Source organism: Argentina silus (genome assembly GCF_951799395.1).
Source record: "Argentina silus genome assembly, chromosome: Y".
NCBI lineage: Eukaryota > Metazoa > Chordata > Actinopteri > Argentiniformes > Argentinidae > Argentina > Argentina silus.
The window spans coordinates 10,291,315-10,307,552 of record NC_139654.1 but is presented as its reverse complement, the minus strand read 5'-3'; the positions used below and the strand labels follow the sequence as shown (position 1 = coordinate 10,307,552).

At 48.2% G+C, this 16,238-nt stretch overlaps 1 protein-coding gene across 1 annotated transcript in view; it reads left to right on the top strand.

The window, feature by feature from the left end:
• Positions 1-2,341: 2,341 nt before the first annotated feature.
• The window catches only part of LOC310823983 (polypeptide N-acetylgalactosaminyltransferase 2-like), a gene marked incomplete at both ends in the record, with an annotated part of 190,893 nt that continues 176,996 nt past the window's right edge, over positions 2,342-16,238 (top strand). Inside the window, one exon of the mRNA XM_083696901.1 lies at positions 2,342-2,437. Within this exon, the coding sequence (XP_083553027.1) occupies positions 2,342-2,437 (96 nt within the window). The remainder of the gene's footprint in view (positions 2,438-16,238) is intronic.

Here is a 16,238-nt window from a genome sequence, read left to right as displayed (position 1 = left end):
GGCGCAAAATTGTGAAGTTCATCGATCCCTGGCGAGGGAGGAGCTGCTTTTTGTATTTGAGTCTACATTATTTATAGAAAGCCTAAAAAATGTGTTGGCATCACTAGTTTGTGCACATATTCTTAATAACGTATCTTTTACACCACCTCAGGCACCTCAGGCTTTTTTTTTTCATTCTTTTTTTTTATTACTATTATATTGCACTGCATTGTTGATTGTTTGATTGTTGATTGTTGCATTGAGGAGCTAGCTTGCCCTAAGCATTTCATTGCAATATGAATATCAAAGTGTGCAATATCAATATACAATATCAAAGTGTATTTAATAAATAAACTTTGATTTGATTTTGATCTGATTTGATTTTAAGTATCTGTCTGCTCAGGCATTTTAGTTTTCGTACTTTGTTGAGGGTCCAATCAGAACTCTGGTACTTTACGCCATGGAAAAGGTAGCCAATAGCGTGCCCCAAACCAGAACGAAGAAGTAAACATTTTTCAACGTGGTAGCATGTTATGCTCGTTTGATAAATCTGTTTTTGGGTGCACTTGAATCATGAAATGTCATCGTTGCGATGTAAGTGGCTTTGTGCAAGCCTGTTTATATGTTCAAACATTGTAATTTAAGGAATCTGAATCACAGGAATTGGTGCTGTGAATAGAAGACTGTCTTGACCTCTTATTGAACATCCATTCATACTATTTCTTAAACTTTTTTGTGATTAACAAGGCTCTACTTAATGTGTTATTAAGTAGAGCCCTGTGTGTCGGAAGCCATGTTTTGAGAACATAAGATAGGTGGGGAATGTAGACAACGAAGTTCCATGAAAAACGTATCTGTCCTCTCCATGCACACATTTTAGAAGGTCTTTTCAGTATATGTTAAATGTTAAAGTTTTCGTTAGAGAGCTGTGGCTTCCAGTAAACAACTATTCTATTTTCACCTGGGGTATGTTGTTGCTCTCTTTTTGCAAGTTTTTCTTTCTGTTGGTTATTGATGTTGTATTCTTACTTGAACATTAATTGAGTATTAAATTAATGATAATAAATTATGAATTTGATCCCAATTGGTGTCTGTCTCACGTTCTTTATTTTGTTAAAAGAAGTTTATTCCAACATAATGATCTGAGAAATTGTCTAACGGAGAACCTATGTGCTAAGGGCTGTGGCTATAGTTTCTAAATTATGTGCATAACCTTGACTGTTCAGTGGAATGTTCAACTTCACCTGTTTATTTGTATGTGTCTCGTATCTGTCTTGATTTACTAAACTTTACTTAAACCACACAATGTGCATTCCACTTATATCATTAGGGTTTTCCAACCTATTCAGTCCATGGTGTTCAGGGTTTGACCACCTGTTTTCTTTTTACAACTACATCCCATGATGGGATTATATATCTATTCCAACAGTTTATCCTTTCAAGTACAGCAGCAGTTTATGATAAGAATTAGCCAAGCACCTCAAATCAATCAATTATTGTCCCAGTAGGAAAATGCATTATTCAGCCAGGAGTTGATACAAGACAAGTTGATAGATAACAAGATGCATAATTCAAAGAATATTGAGGCAGCATGTGAGGTGAGGTGTTACCATAGGCTAAGGAACTGGGTTGATTAACTGGTACAGAGGCTTAGGGAGGCAGGGTACAGGCTCAGACATAAGTATTTATTCACATAAGGTTGAATAAAGCATATCATTGATTAATTCAAGCTTTCACAAGCACTTACATCAAACAGTTCAAAATGAAGGCGGCCAAAGAAATAGCCACATGCTAGTGGTAGGAGCAATAACTTTATTATTGTCTAACCAGCCTATTCACCTAAAATGGATGGTCTTGTAGTGTGGGGAGGGTCAGAGGGGGCGATAACCCCTCATGACATCAACATATACATACATTTATACATAGGCCTACACTGACACAGTTCACATTACAAATACACAACTGACAATTGTTTAAATTAGATCTGTACAAGGAGAACATGTATGGCTTGTATTTGTCAGAAAAAAGAGTGAAATTACTGCAGGTTTGTGGTCGGGGTGTTTCCCCTCAGGGTGTTTCCTCTCTGAGACTCCTCTATTCTCTTCTCCCGATGGCGGGGTCCCCCCCCCGTTATTTATTATTGTGAGAACGTCGAGCTCCCCAACCCCCATCGACCAACCATCCTCCTTCTCCGTCGCTGTCTCGACGGAGTGTGATTGGATTAGAGCTGGTTACCCTTTCCCCTCTAACCCCGTGATGTTGGCTGTTTCCTGCTCTCACTGCTCAGGCTTCGGAACGCCGCTCGGATACGGATACAAGACGCTTTAATCAAAGCGAAAGCTATCACATACAACATACAACAATGCGAAGGAAATCGAGGATATTACTATGCTTCGCGGTACTCTGGGTGCTTGGCATTGCATATTACTTCTATTCTGGAACGACGTTGAGTCGAAAGGTAAGAATTTCCTCTGCTCCTTTTCTGGTTATTGATAATTTAGCATATCGGAGCACGCAAGAGAATTCAGTGGGATGCCTTTAAGACAAAGCGAGACTGGATTTGCTGTTATAGGATATAATAAAAATAAGGGAAAATAAAAGGCAGCTATAATATAGCCTGATATAACTGCCGAGAGAGAGAGAGAGAGAGAGAGAGAGAGAGAGAGAGAGAGAGAGAGAGAGAGAGAGAGAGAGAGAGAGAGAGAGAGAGAGAGAGAGAGAGAGAGAGAGAGAGAGAGAGAGAGAGAGAGAGAGAGAGAGAGAGAGAGAGAGAGAGAGAGAGAGAGAGAGAGAGAGAGAGAGAGATGCTTCCAGCGCTACTGTTTCTGCCGTGATTGTCGGTCGGGCTGTTCAGAGCAAACAGCTTCATGTGAAGCCACATGGCTTTTTTTTAGAAATCAAATGCAGAATTGTAGCCTCATGCACCGCGGTGCTCGTTCAATTTATTTAGGAGGACGTCAGCACTCCGCCGCTGCCACAATTAACCCACTCCTTATAGCAAGGACGTCGCCAAGATGTGCATAAATGGATGCAATGTAACACAACATTTTTTTAAAATTTCGCAGAGGGACTTTATGCCCACCTCATGCTTGCTCAAGTGTCGGTCAACCTGCCTTGGATTAAGTCTTTGAACTTTCTTGTAGTAATATGAATCCAATTGAGAAATATGCTATGGGCAAGATACTCTAAACGTACAACTTTCCATCTCTATACACTGTTACCTCCAATGTATTGGAATACAAAGTCAAATAGCCCAACAGCATATTTCTCCTGGCTTAGTTGTAAACTCAGCAGACATCTGAAAACCCCCTTATGATAACACCTGTCCATATTGGGATGGTATTAGCCCTCCACTTGTCATGGTGTGCCCTGTCTTTTAATTTCACATTAGGCTGATTGGTGGCGGTTGAGCCAGTGAGATAAGGGACCCATGGAGGGTTATTTGATTAACAAAGCACTTATCTCCATTAAAGACAGTTATGACTAGAGATTAGTTACCCATTTCCCTGGCGAGCAGCATGCCGCCACACTAGGAGTCCCCAAGGCCAAATCAGAGCACCTCTCTCAGAGAAAATATGCACAGCTGATACGCCAGCTAAGCATTCACACTGGACTAGATGGCCTAAACCCATAGGAGGGATAACAGTAACCTACCGTTGATGTCCCATGCTCAAATAGGCCTTCTGCACTAGTGACCTGACACACTGATGTCCCTTCTGAATATGGGGTCAGAATGTTGTTATGGGGAGGGAAATGGGCCTATAACACAAGATACATTTTATTATCTCTATCCGTATGACTCTGTCAGTCTCTGCTGTAGGCCTACCTGACGGTGTATGTCTGTCTGTCTATCTGTGGTTTGTGAAGGTGTTGTTACGGTGGTGATGCAGGAGACTGCAGTGTTGGTGGGTGACCACTAGCAGGGCTGTGAGAGTGGTAGCACAATGTAATCTGAGTTTATGCATTCTTGACTTTAGCTCAGTGGGCTAACACAGATGAACTGGGTTTGAACTCGGTCGGTCACACAGACATGTTCCTGCTTATGTTATAGCTCCAAATATTGTAGACAGGATACCTTTACGGTTTTTAGAGTTGCTTCTCTGCAGCTCAGCCAGTAACACAGCTACACTTAATCAAGGAATAACAACATCCTTATTACAAATCTAAACATCCACAGTTGAATGAAGCACTCCAATAAGGCCTACATGTTCTCTCTGCCAAAGTCCTCATCCTGGTTTGATAATACCAGCAGGTCAGATAATGAATTGTTTTCCCCAACCTTCTATTGGATTGCTGCTGCAGCCGCTGATTGGACTGGACGAGGTTGCCAGATTGTCATCTTTTATCTTGCTTGAATGTGTGTGATCTGATCTCTCCACTCTGCAACACGATTATTGACAGTTTGATTGTTCCTCTGCAGAGCAGCGCAGTACAGTTCCCAACCAGTGCTGTGACTGTGAAAAGCCATTAGATTAGATTAGATTCAACTTTATTGTCATTGTGCAGAGTACAAGTACAGAGACAACGAAATGCAGTTAGCGTCTAACCAGAAGTGCAAAATAGCAGAAAGTGCAATGAACAGTATTTCCAGGTAGTGCAATATATGAGCAGTAAGTAGTGCAGTATAATATAAGTAGTGCAGTGTAAGCAGTATATGAGTAAGCAGTAGCATTATAGCAGAATAAATAAGTTACAGTATGAACAGTGTAGCAGCATATGAGCTGTGTAGGTAATGCAGTATAGCAGTATATGTGTATTAACAGTAACATAAGGTAGGTAGCAGAATAAATATAAATATGGAATGTCGTATGAACAGTATAAACAGGTATGTGCAGATATGTGCAGTGTATTAACAGTAGTATTAAAGAAAATATAGGGATATGTGCATTATGAACAGTATGGACAGATATGTACAGAAGAGCAGTGGTACTGAGTAAGAGCAGGGGAGGGGAGTAATAGTGCAATTGTCCGGGTGGGGGGGGGGGGGGGGTTGCAGGGGTTGGTAGGTTGTCAGGTAGGTGCAGTGTTCAAGTTCAGTACGGTGACAGCCGCAGGGAAGAAGCTGCCTCTGAACCTGCTGGTTCGGGTGCGGAGAGACCTGTAGCGCCTCCCGGAGGGGAGTGGGGTGAACAGTCTATGGTTGGGGTGAGAAATGTCCTTGACGATGCTGCGTGCCTTACGCAAGCATCGTTTGCCCTGGACAGCCTCAATGGAGGGGAGTGAGGAACCGGTGATGCGTTGGGCAGTTTTCACCACCCTCTGCAGTGCTTTCCGGTCAGATGCCGAGCAGTTGCCATACCATACTGTGACACAGTTGGTGAGGATGCTCTCGATGGTGCAGCGGTAGAAGTTCACCAGGATCTGAGGAGACAGATGGACCTTCTTTAGTCTCCTCAGGAAGAAGAGACGCTGGTGAGCCTTCTTTATCAGGGTGGAGGTGTTGAGGGTCCAGGAGAGGTCCTCAGATATGTGGACACCCAGAAACTTGAAGCTGGTGACTCGCTCCACCTCAGTCCTGTTGATGAGGATGGGGGTGTGTGCGCCAGCTTTAGACTTCCTGAAGTCCACAATGAGCTCTTTGGTCTTCCTGGTGTTGAGAGCCAGGTTATTGTCGTTGCACCACACTGTTAGGTGCTGGACCTCCTCCCTGTAGGCCGACTCATTGTTGTTGCTGATGAGACCAATCACCGTTGTGTCGTCTGCAAACTTAACAATGGTGTTTGAGCCATGTACAGGTGTGCAGTCGTAGGTGAAGAGGGAGTAAAGGAGGGGGCTCAGCACACAGCCTTGTGGAACGCCGGTGTTCAGGGTGAGGGTTGAGGAGGTTTGGTTGTGTAGCCTAACAGACTGCGGCCTGTTGGTTAGGAAGTCCAGAATCCAGTTGCAGAGGGAGGAGTTGATGCCCAGTTGCCTGAGTTTGGAGATCAGTTTGGAGGGGATGATGGTGTTGAATGCTGAACTGAAGTCAATGAACAGCATTCTCACATAAGAGTTAGTCTTGTCGAGGTGGGACAGGGCGGAGTGAAGTGCCGTTGAAATGGCATCCTCTGTACTCCTGTTCTGCCGGTAGGCGAATTGAAAGGGGTCCAGTGTGGGTGGTAGGCAGGTCTTGAGTTGAGCTAAGACCAGCCTCTCGAAGCACTTCATGATGATGGGCGTGAGTGCCACTGGTCTGAAGTCATTTAAGCTTGTTGCAGTGGAGTGTTTTGGCACCGGCACGATGGAGGTGGTTTTGAAGCACGCGGGGACAGCTGCTTAGGCTAGGGACAGGTTGAATATGTCAGTCCAAACCTTAGTCAGCTGCACAGCGCAGGCCCTGAGGACGCGTCCGGGGATCCCATCAGGACCAGCAGCCTTACGTGCATTAGTCCTGCTCAGTGCTGCACACACGTCGGTGGGAGATCCGCAGGGAGCACAGCCTTGATGGCCACCTCCTTGTTGTCCCTGTCAAAGCGGCCATAGAAGTGGTTCAGCTCATCAGGGAGGGAGGCGTCAACGGAGAGGGGTGAGGTGTTAGTTGGTTTGTAGTCTGTGATGGCCTGGATGCCCTGCCACATGCGTCGGGGGTCAGAGTTGTTCCTGAAGTGATCCTCTATCCTCAGCTTGTGGTTGTGCTTGGCCTTTTTGATGCCCCTCTGCAGATTAGCCCTGGATGAGCTATAGGCCCGAGCATCCCCTGATCTGAAGGCAATGTCGCGTGCCTTCAGCAGGAGTCGGACCTCACTGTTCATCCATGGCTTCTGATTAGGGAAAGTGGTGATCCGCTTGAGTGTGGTGACACTGTTGATGTTGGAATTGATGTAGTCCAAAACAGAGGAGGCATATGAATCAATGTCCGTGTGGGAGTCATGGGTGGCCTGTGTGGCAAACACACCCCAGTCAGTGTTTCCAAAACGCTGCTGGAGCGCTGAGTCAGCTCCCTCTGGCCAGACCTTGACTGTCCTCACTGTAGGTTTCACCCGTTTGATGAGTGCTGAGTACTTGGGCAGTAGGAACAATGAGAGGTGGTCTGATTGACCTAGGTGGGGGAGGGGAACGGCTTTGTACGCATCAGCCATGCTGGTGTATACCTGGTCCAATGTCCTGTCTCCTCTGGTGGGACATGAGACATTTCGGTGGAATTTGGGCAGTACAGTCTTTAAATTGGAGTGATTGAAGTCACCCGCGACAATGAAGGCTGCCTCGGGATGCAGAGTCTGTTGTTTGCTAATGGCAGCATGCAGTTCTTTCATAGCAATCTTAGCATTAGCATCCGGGGGGATATAGGCTGCCGTGATAACAGTTGACGTGAACTCTCTGGGCAGATAGAAAGGTCTGTAGTAATGCAACTTACATAATTCACCCTTTGTTATACATGTAAATATGACTGTTCTGGGATCGTGGTCCCTTTAAATAATCTGTGTGTGATGACGTGGTGCCCCGATGCTTGTTTGTTAAAAGGGCAGCGCCATCTTATGTTTCAGTGGTTTTTTGCTAGTCAAATAAACGAGACACGCATTCGTGTGCTCAATTGAGAATTTGTTTCTTGCGATTCCGTGCAATTTCCACACTGGTGACCCCGACGTTTGTTTGCTGGACGTATCCAGAGACACGACACGACCATGACCGCTAACGCTGTTTCCCTCAAACTCCCCGAATTCTGGGAATCGGCAGCGTCGGCGTGGTTTGCCCAGACCGAAGCGCAGTTCGCGTTGCGGGAGATCACCGCGGATACAACACGGTACTACTACGTTGTGTCGGCTCTCGGAAGTTCGACAGCATCCAGAGTGGTGAGCCTCCTTACCAATCCTCCGGCAACTGAGAAGTATGCAACGCTCAAAGCCCACCTGTTGAAAACTTTTGTACTGTCGGACGTTGAGAGGGCCAGCAGGCTTTTCTCCCTTCAAGGGCTAGGCGACAGCAAACCGTCTGAGCTCATGGACCGTATGCTGGATCTCCTGGGCGAGCACAAACCCGATTTTCTTTTCGTTCAGCTTTTTCTGCGTCAGCTGCCTTCCCATGTTAGAGCTGCATTGGCCAACACCACAATCACGGACTGTCGGGGACTGGCTGAAGAGGCTGATAACGTTTTCCTGGCGAGTCAAGGGCACTGTGTCATGGCCGTGCTTTTTCCCGCGCACGTCGCTCCTGCGACACTGGACGACTCCACGCTCATCGCTGCAACCTCTTCTCGTCGGCAGCAGTCTTCAGGCCCCCAGCAGTCTTCAGGCTTGTGTTTTTATCATGCCAAGTTTGGACCGAAGGCTCTTAAATGCCGTTCGCCATGCAGTTTCGGCGGGTTGGGAAACGCCAGGGCCGGCGCTCAGTAGTTGCCATGAGCGTCGGCCGCGTAGGCAGGCTACTTTTCATCCGTGACAGCATCTCCGGACGACATTTCCTGTGTGACACGGGAGCACAGAGGAGCGTCCTGCCTGCATCCCGTTTGGACATGGTGACCGACAGCCACGGCCCCTCTATGGAAGCGGCTAACGGGAGCTCCATCCGCACATATGGAACGAGGTACATCGAGTTGTGTTTCGGAGGGCATCGGTTTGGCTGGGACTTTGTTACAGCAAAAGTTGACGTTCCCCTCCTCGGCGCCGATTTTTTGTGTGCACATGGACTGTTGGTGGATGTTAAGAACCGCCGTTTGATTGACGCCGTCACATTTTGTTCTTATACGTGCACACTTAGCGGGGCTGACTCCATACGACTGTCGAGCATGCTCTCTGCCTCAGATGACTTCCACCGTCTACTTGCTGGTTTCCCAGCCCTCACTCAGCCCACTTTCTCTGCGTCTGCCGTGAAGCATGGTGTGGAGCACCATCTCGCCACTACTGGTCCACCCGTCTACGCCCGTGCTCGGCGCCTCGACCCGACCAAGGCTGAGTTTGCTAACATGGAACGCCTGGGTATAGTCCGCCGATCCGACAGCCCGTGGGCATCACCCCTCCACATTGTCCCCAAACCTGGCGGCGGCTGGCGCCCGTGTGGCGACTACCGGCGGCTTAATGAGGCAACGACACCTGACCGATACCCAGTCCCGAACATACAGGACTTTTCAGCACACCTGGCTGGTATGGTGATTTTTTTCTAAGGTAGACCTCGTCCGGGGATATCATCAGGTGCCTGTACGCTCACTGGACATTCCCAAAACAGCAGTGATCACGCCGTTTGGTCTTTTCGAGTTCTTGAGGATGCCTTTCGGCCTTAAAAACGCTGCCCAATCTTTTCAACGCCTCATGGACTCTGTTTTACGGGACCTGCCTTTTCTTTTTGTGTATTTGGACGACATCCTGGTAGCGAGCACGTCCAAATCTCAGCACCTGGCGCACCTCCGAACACTTTTTGAGCGGCTCAGCCAACACGGGTTAATTGTCAACCCCTCCAAGTGCCAGTTTGGTCTCTCCACCATCGATTTCCTGGGACACAGAGTCACTAGGGACGGTGCAGTCCCTCTCCCATCAAAGGTGGAGGCGGTCGCACAGTTTCCACGCCCGCTCACTGTCAAAGCCCTGCAGGAGTTCCTCGGCATGGTGAATTTTTACCACCGTTTCATCCCTCGAGCCGCCCAGCTCATGCAGCCCTTGCACGAGGCCTTGAAAGGTAAGCCCAAGCACGCTGTGGACTGGACTGAGAGCAGGGACAAGGCCTTTGCTGACACTAAGGCAGCCCTGGCGAACGCCACTATGCTGGCACATCCTTCTGCCACAGCCTCCATCGCCATCACCTCAGACGCCTCGGACTACGCTGTCGGTGCCGTCTACGAGCAGTGGGTAGGCGGGGCCTGGCAGCCGCTTGCCTTCTTCAGCCGTCTGCTGGAAGGTCGACACTTCACTGCTTTTGTCGACCACAAGCCGCTGACTTTCGCCATGGCCAAGGTGGCTGAGCCGTGGTCCGCCCGCCAGCAACGTCATCTGTCCTACATTTCCGAGTTCACCACGGATTTACAGCATGTTGCCGGTAAGGACAACCAGGTGGCGGACTGCCTGTCACGGGCCGTGGCAGGAGCAGTCCATCTTGGTTTGGATTACAGCCGCATGGCAGCGGACCAGACCACAGACCCAGACGTGCAGCTCCTTAGGATCTCGACGACTGGGCTGAAAATAGAAGATGTGGTTTTTGGCGATGCCGGCACCACGCTACTGTGTGACGTCTCCACAGGCAGTCCTCGGCCAATCATTCCTACGGGATGGAGACGACAAGTTTTTGATGCCGTCCATGGTCTCTCCCACCCAGGTTCAAAAGCGTCACAGAGACTGGTTGCAGCTAAATTTGTTTGGCACGGCCTCAAGAAGGACGTTCGGGACTGGGCTAACACCTGTCTTGAGTGCCAACGGGCCAAAGTACACCGCCACACTAAAGCCCCGTTAGAGTTGTTCCCGGTGCCAGAGAGACGGTTTGACCATGTTAACGTGGATCTGGTCGGCCCTCTGCCCTCCTCTCAGGGTTTCACCTACCTGTTGACCATGGTTGACGGGACCACCCGTTGGCCTGAGGCTGTGCCACTGACTACGCTGGCATCTGTCGAGGTGACACGGGCATTTATCGGCACCTGGGTTGCCCGTTTCGGCACTCCTTCGGACATATCCTCTGACCGGGGTGCGCAGTTTACGTCTGAGCTGTGGAACGCTGTCGCCCAGAGCCTCGGAGTGAAACTCCACCGCACGACCGCATATCACCCGCAGGCTAACGGACTCTGTGAGCGATTTCATAGGTCGATGAAGGCTGCTCTTCGTGCCAGCCTCAAAGACAGCAACTGGGTCGACAAGCTCCCGTGGGTAATGCTGGGCATCAGGACTGCACCAAAGGAAGACCTACAGTCCTCATCCGCAGAACTTGTCTACGGCCAGCCGCTGCGGGTTCCAGGGGATTTTGTCCCTAACACCACCGTTCCTTGGTCTGCGACACTCCAGCGGGCCACGCTACTGGACAATGCGAGGCTTTTCGCACCTGTCCCTACTTCCCATCACGGGCTCCCTCAGTCGCACATCCCCGCTGGGCTTCAGACGGCTGACTACGTTTTCATTCGCCACGACGCCCACAAGGGACCGCTACGCCCGCCCTACGAGGGCCCATTCCGCGTGTTGGAGACAGGGGACAAACACTTTGTGGTGGACATGGGCGGCAAACCGGAGCGACTCTCCATTGACCGCCTCAAACCAGCTCATTTGGACGTGGCTAGACCTATTGAATTGGCCCAGCCCCCACGACGCGGGCGACCTCCAGCTCTGCCCCCGCCCCCTGCTCCCCTCCCTCCCAAAACCCCCACACTCCATGCCCCACACCCGTGTCATGGTGGGACACCTGCCGCAGTTGTGTCTCCTCGACCTCCTGTACGATACAGCCGTTATGGCCGGTTAATACGACCACCTCTCCGATGACTGTCTTCTTCTTCTTCTGATGGTGAATTCTGGGGGGACGTGTGTAGTAATGCAACTTACATAATTCACCCTTTGTTATACATGTAAATATGACTGTTCTGGGATCGTGGTCCCTTTAAATAATCTGTGTGTGATGACGTGGTGCCCCGATGCTTGTTTGTTAAAAGGGCAGCGCCATCTTATGTTTCAGTGGTTTTTTGCTAGTCAAATAAACGAGACACGCATTCGTGTGCTCAATTGAGAATTTGTTTCTTGCAATTCCGTGCAATTTCCACAGGTCTACACTTAACCATGAGAAACTCCAGGTTAGCTGAGCAGTGACTCTCGGTGATGGTAGTGTCCGTGCACCACGTCTTGTTCACATAAATGCACAAACCTCCACCTCTGGTCTTACCGGAGTCGCCTGCTGTTCTGTCTGCCCGGAGAACGTACCGCCCTGCAAGCTCGATAGCGTTGTCGGGTACCTCGCTGTTGAGCCAGGTTTCAGTGAAAACCATGATGTTACATTCCTTAATCCATTTGTGGTTGATGATCCGCAGTTCATCCATCTTGTTTGCCAGGGAACGAACATTTGCAAGGAAAAGGCTCGGTAGTGAGAGTCGATGTGGAGTTAGCTTTAGCCTAGCTCTCAGCCCACCTCGGCTCCCTCGCCTGTGTTTTCGTTTCCGAGCCGGTCTGGGGCCTCTTCCGGTCGGTGTAGCGGAGTTAGCTGGTCCCGCTATTTTGGTAATCTCGGGTATATCGTCGATAAAGATGACTGGAGTGCCGGAACCGATGTCCAGAAGTTCTTGTCGGCTGTACGATATGTACGCTAAACTGTTTTTAGCGAGAATACTTAAGATAAACAAGCAAATAACTACTGGTTCGCAAACTCTGGAGAGACACCGAGCGTTGCGATGCATGCGCGCCGCCATCTTGTCAACAATTGGTGTGAACATGCTGTGCTTACTGCTCATCTCTCCTTTTGAATCCCTAATTTGTTAGGGGGGGTGTTATGTAGTGATGGCAGTTTGACACTGAAGCTTCGATACGTGCTTCAAACACTGACCAACAATTTTATCGAAGCACTGCTTCAAAGCTTGCTTTGGTGCGAAAAAAATCACGTGACATATGACTTCCGAAGCAGCAACTGCTTCGTTGCCTGAATGAATCACCTGACTGGTTCGCGGTCCAATCAGGTGATTCACTGGCACTGCCTCGTCTCGATTCTGACAGGTGACAGGTTGCAACAGTTTTGAATATGAGTGCCTCAACACTTTATAACCGCTCTAAACAATGCACAATTTGTGGATTGTCTAGTAGGTGCGTTGTTGCTGTTGAGTTATTGGTATTGCGTTTGTATTCTCTGAGTGTTCTTCTTGTAATCTTTGAGTGTTCCCCATCCCACATAATCACCCCCTGCCATAGTTACACAAACACACCCAACCTATGCCATATTTTCCCCAGCACTCTCTCCTCAATAACACAATACACACATTCATCAATCTTTATTTGTAAATAGAACATGATATTCAGTCTTAGTGTGTGTGTGCATCAAAGAATTTAATCAAAGCAAAGATACTGTATCAACGGCGGGGTAGAGCAGCTTGCCTTAAGCGGGTATCGAACTCGCAATCTTTCGCTTACAAACCGGCCGCGCTAGCCACAACACCAAGAGAGGTAACTCCCTTGGCGGAGTTGCTAACGGGCCTTTCACAGGGTCGTTACAATACTTTAAATCCAAGGGTGATCAATGCAAAGATGCTTCAGAACAAAAGATCTTTTCTACAAAAGTAAAGTAGTTTCTCCAACACTGCTCATTGAGGTGTGTGTGTGTGTGTGTGTGTGTGTGTTCGTGCGTGCGTGCGTGCAATTAAAAGCCTCCTGTCCACCAACTAGCCTGCCTAATTTGACTGCAGCCTTGCACTTCGCCAGGAGAGGTCACTGTAACTGAAGCTTCGAGTAATGAACCCATTTTCGAAACAATTGGCTCAAGTGGTTCAGTGCTTCACAAAAGCTTCATTTGCCCATCACTAGTGTTATGACCTAGCCTGGTACCAGATCTGTATGTGCTTCAGACAACTCCCATGACTATTGTTGTCTTGTGATATAGTCTGGTCCCAGATCGCGTAATTTTAGTGACAGCACGCACTCTCATTGGGAGAGGGGCAGTGCTTTCAGGCCTACCTCCTCCCCTTCCCCACATCTAGCGTGCAAGCTAGTGGGAGCTCCAAAGGGATAGCGCATTTCTTGAGGGAGAGTGAGTGCGCAACCATCTCTTCCTCAAAATACAAAACAGTTTGATAGACAGATTATTGGAGCAAAACTATTGTTAATAATTATAATGTTACACTCATGCTATTAGGTAAAGTATATCTACATGAAAATAAAAATCCACATTTTAAAATTCTAAAACATCTAAAATCAATGTATTTCAACGTTTATGACAGTCATTTTTTTTTCTTGTCCTTGTGGAACCGCCAGTAACCGCCACAGCCCTAGTCTGGGTTGCTTGTGTTCTTTTCGTTAAAACATAATCTGTGCTTCAGATGCCACTCTGATCGACATAAACCATTCAAACAGACCTGGTCTGGTGTAGTGCTGTCTCTCTGTGGTTTTGGACTGTACATGGGGTTGTTGGTCTACACTGTCTTGACATGAGGAACTCTACTGCATTTACATTGACATTTTTGCCATTCAGCAGACGCTTTTATCCAAAGTGACTGATTTGATGTACATATTGGTTTCACCATTCAGAAATTACAGCACAATGCAAAAGTGATGGGACAGTTTTATCAAATGTCCAAATTAAGCACTCATGTTTAATATTTGGAATCCTTTGCATGCAATAACTGCCGGAAGTCTGCGACCCATTGACCCCAACAGACGCTGGGTGTCTTCTGTGGTGATGCTCTCCCAGACCTGTACTGCAGCCATCTTCAGTTGTTTGTTTTAAGATATTTTTGCCTAAAATCTTGTCAGGAAATTAAATGCATGTTAAATTGGATTTAAATCTGAAGATTGACTTGGCCAGTCAAGAACTTTCAACTTTCTTTGGCCATGAAAAACTCCCTAATTCCTATGGCTGTATGTTTTGGGTCATTGTCTTGGTGTATGATGAAGCAGACAAGATGTTTCTGTACACTTCAGAATACATTCTGCTGCTGCCGTCAGCAGTTCCATCATCAATTAAGACAAGTTAGCCAGTTCTAGTGGCAGCTATACATGCCCTAGCATTAACACCCCCTCCACCATGTTTCACAGATGAGGTGGTATGTTGTAAATCTTGTGCAGATCCTTTTTTCTCTAAACTTTCTACTTGCAATCACTCTTGTACATGATGATAGTCATCTTATCTGTCCACAATACCCTTTTCCAGACCCCTGGAGCCTTTTTAGGTACTTTTTAGAAAACTAAGTTATCATCCTTTTTGAGGATAACCAGTGGTTTGCACCTTGCAGTGAAGCCTCTGTAGTTTGGCTAGTGACGTATTACGTGACGTACTACTCTGGTAGTCTCTAGGGTTGGGCGGTATGCATTTTTTCATACCTTTTTATACCGTCCTCAAAGTTTACTGGGGTATATGGTATTACCGCAAAAAAAAAAAAAAACGTTGCGTGGGGCTTCCGGGAGCCGTCTTTGCTCCATAGATTAAATATATGTTGAAAAACTGAATTATTTATGTAGTGACTGTAGAGCATTTAGAATAATATCAGTTTCCACACATACGTTTGGCAGAGACTTTAGGCTAGATTTTGTTAATAGCAAAGCATATCTAATATTGACAATCTGACTCCTATGTAATTATCACTATGTGCAAAGAATTGTTGCGTTTGTGCTGAATTAGTGCAAGAAAGGTCAAATAGAATGAATCAAATGAGGCTTTAATAATACTGTATACTTATACAACTATTAGAAGGCGAATACTTTATATAGAAATGTTACATCCTAATAGAGAGAGAGTAGAGAGAGATGACCACAGGTCATTCAAAACAATGCTACTCACAACATGATGATAACCTCACAACAGGACACAGGAAAGAGAGAGAGCTTTTCCCTGACCTCTGCTTTTTATGTCACTGTGGGGGGACATGCAGCGTTCGACCTGTAGAGGGAGCTACAGGACCGTGGCCGGGGTTTACGGAAGCGAGGCTTCGTTGCGCACCTGTTGCGAATGAAGCCTCGTTGACGAAATGGTTTAAGATATGTGTGCCTCTGCTTTGGGAAGGAGGGCTGGAAAGTCCTAACGAGCATTTATAATAAACACTCTGAATAAACGGGAGATTCCCTATCACCGACATCGAGTCCGCCTCTGTGTTTAGGACCTGTTTACATTGGCGCCCAACCTGGGACACAGAGGAAATGGAGACACTAAGTGCGGCCATTGCCAGGATGACGATGATCCTCGAACAGCAGGCCCACCTGCAGCAGGAGCACCAGGCCGCGGTGGAGGAGATGGCGACGGCGAGGGCTGAGGACCGTACCCTCCTCCGGGAGCTTGTCGGGGCCATCAAGGCGGGGCCGGCAAAAGGTCCCCCCAAGGTCCACCTCCAGAAAATAGGGGACCTGGACGACCTGGAGGCGTTCCTGGCGGTGTTCGAGGGGACGGCGAGGATCTCGGGGTGGCCGGACGGCGAGTGGGCATACCATCTGCTGCTCCTCCTGTCACGGGATTATCCCTCCCTAGCCCGGGCAATTCGAGACCGCCTGGGCCTCACACCGGAGGAACACCGTCGCCGGTTCCGGGCCCTGACGATGGAGGAGCGGAGCCGGCCCTTTGCCCGGAAGGAGCCGTGGGACCGGAAGGAGAGAGGCCAGGGCGTGCATATCGTGAGCCAGCCCTGGCCCCGCAGGAAGCACCCCGAGCGACAGGGGGTGTGTGTTGGCGATGCGGACGGCCGGGCCATGTTCAGGCCG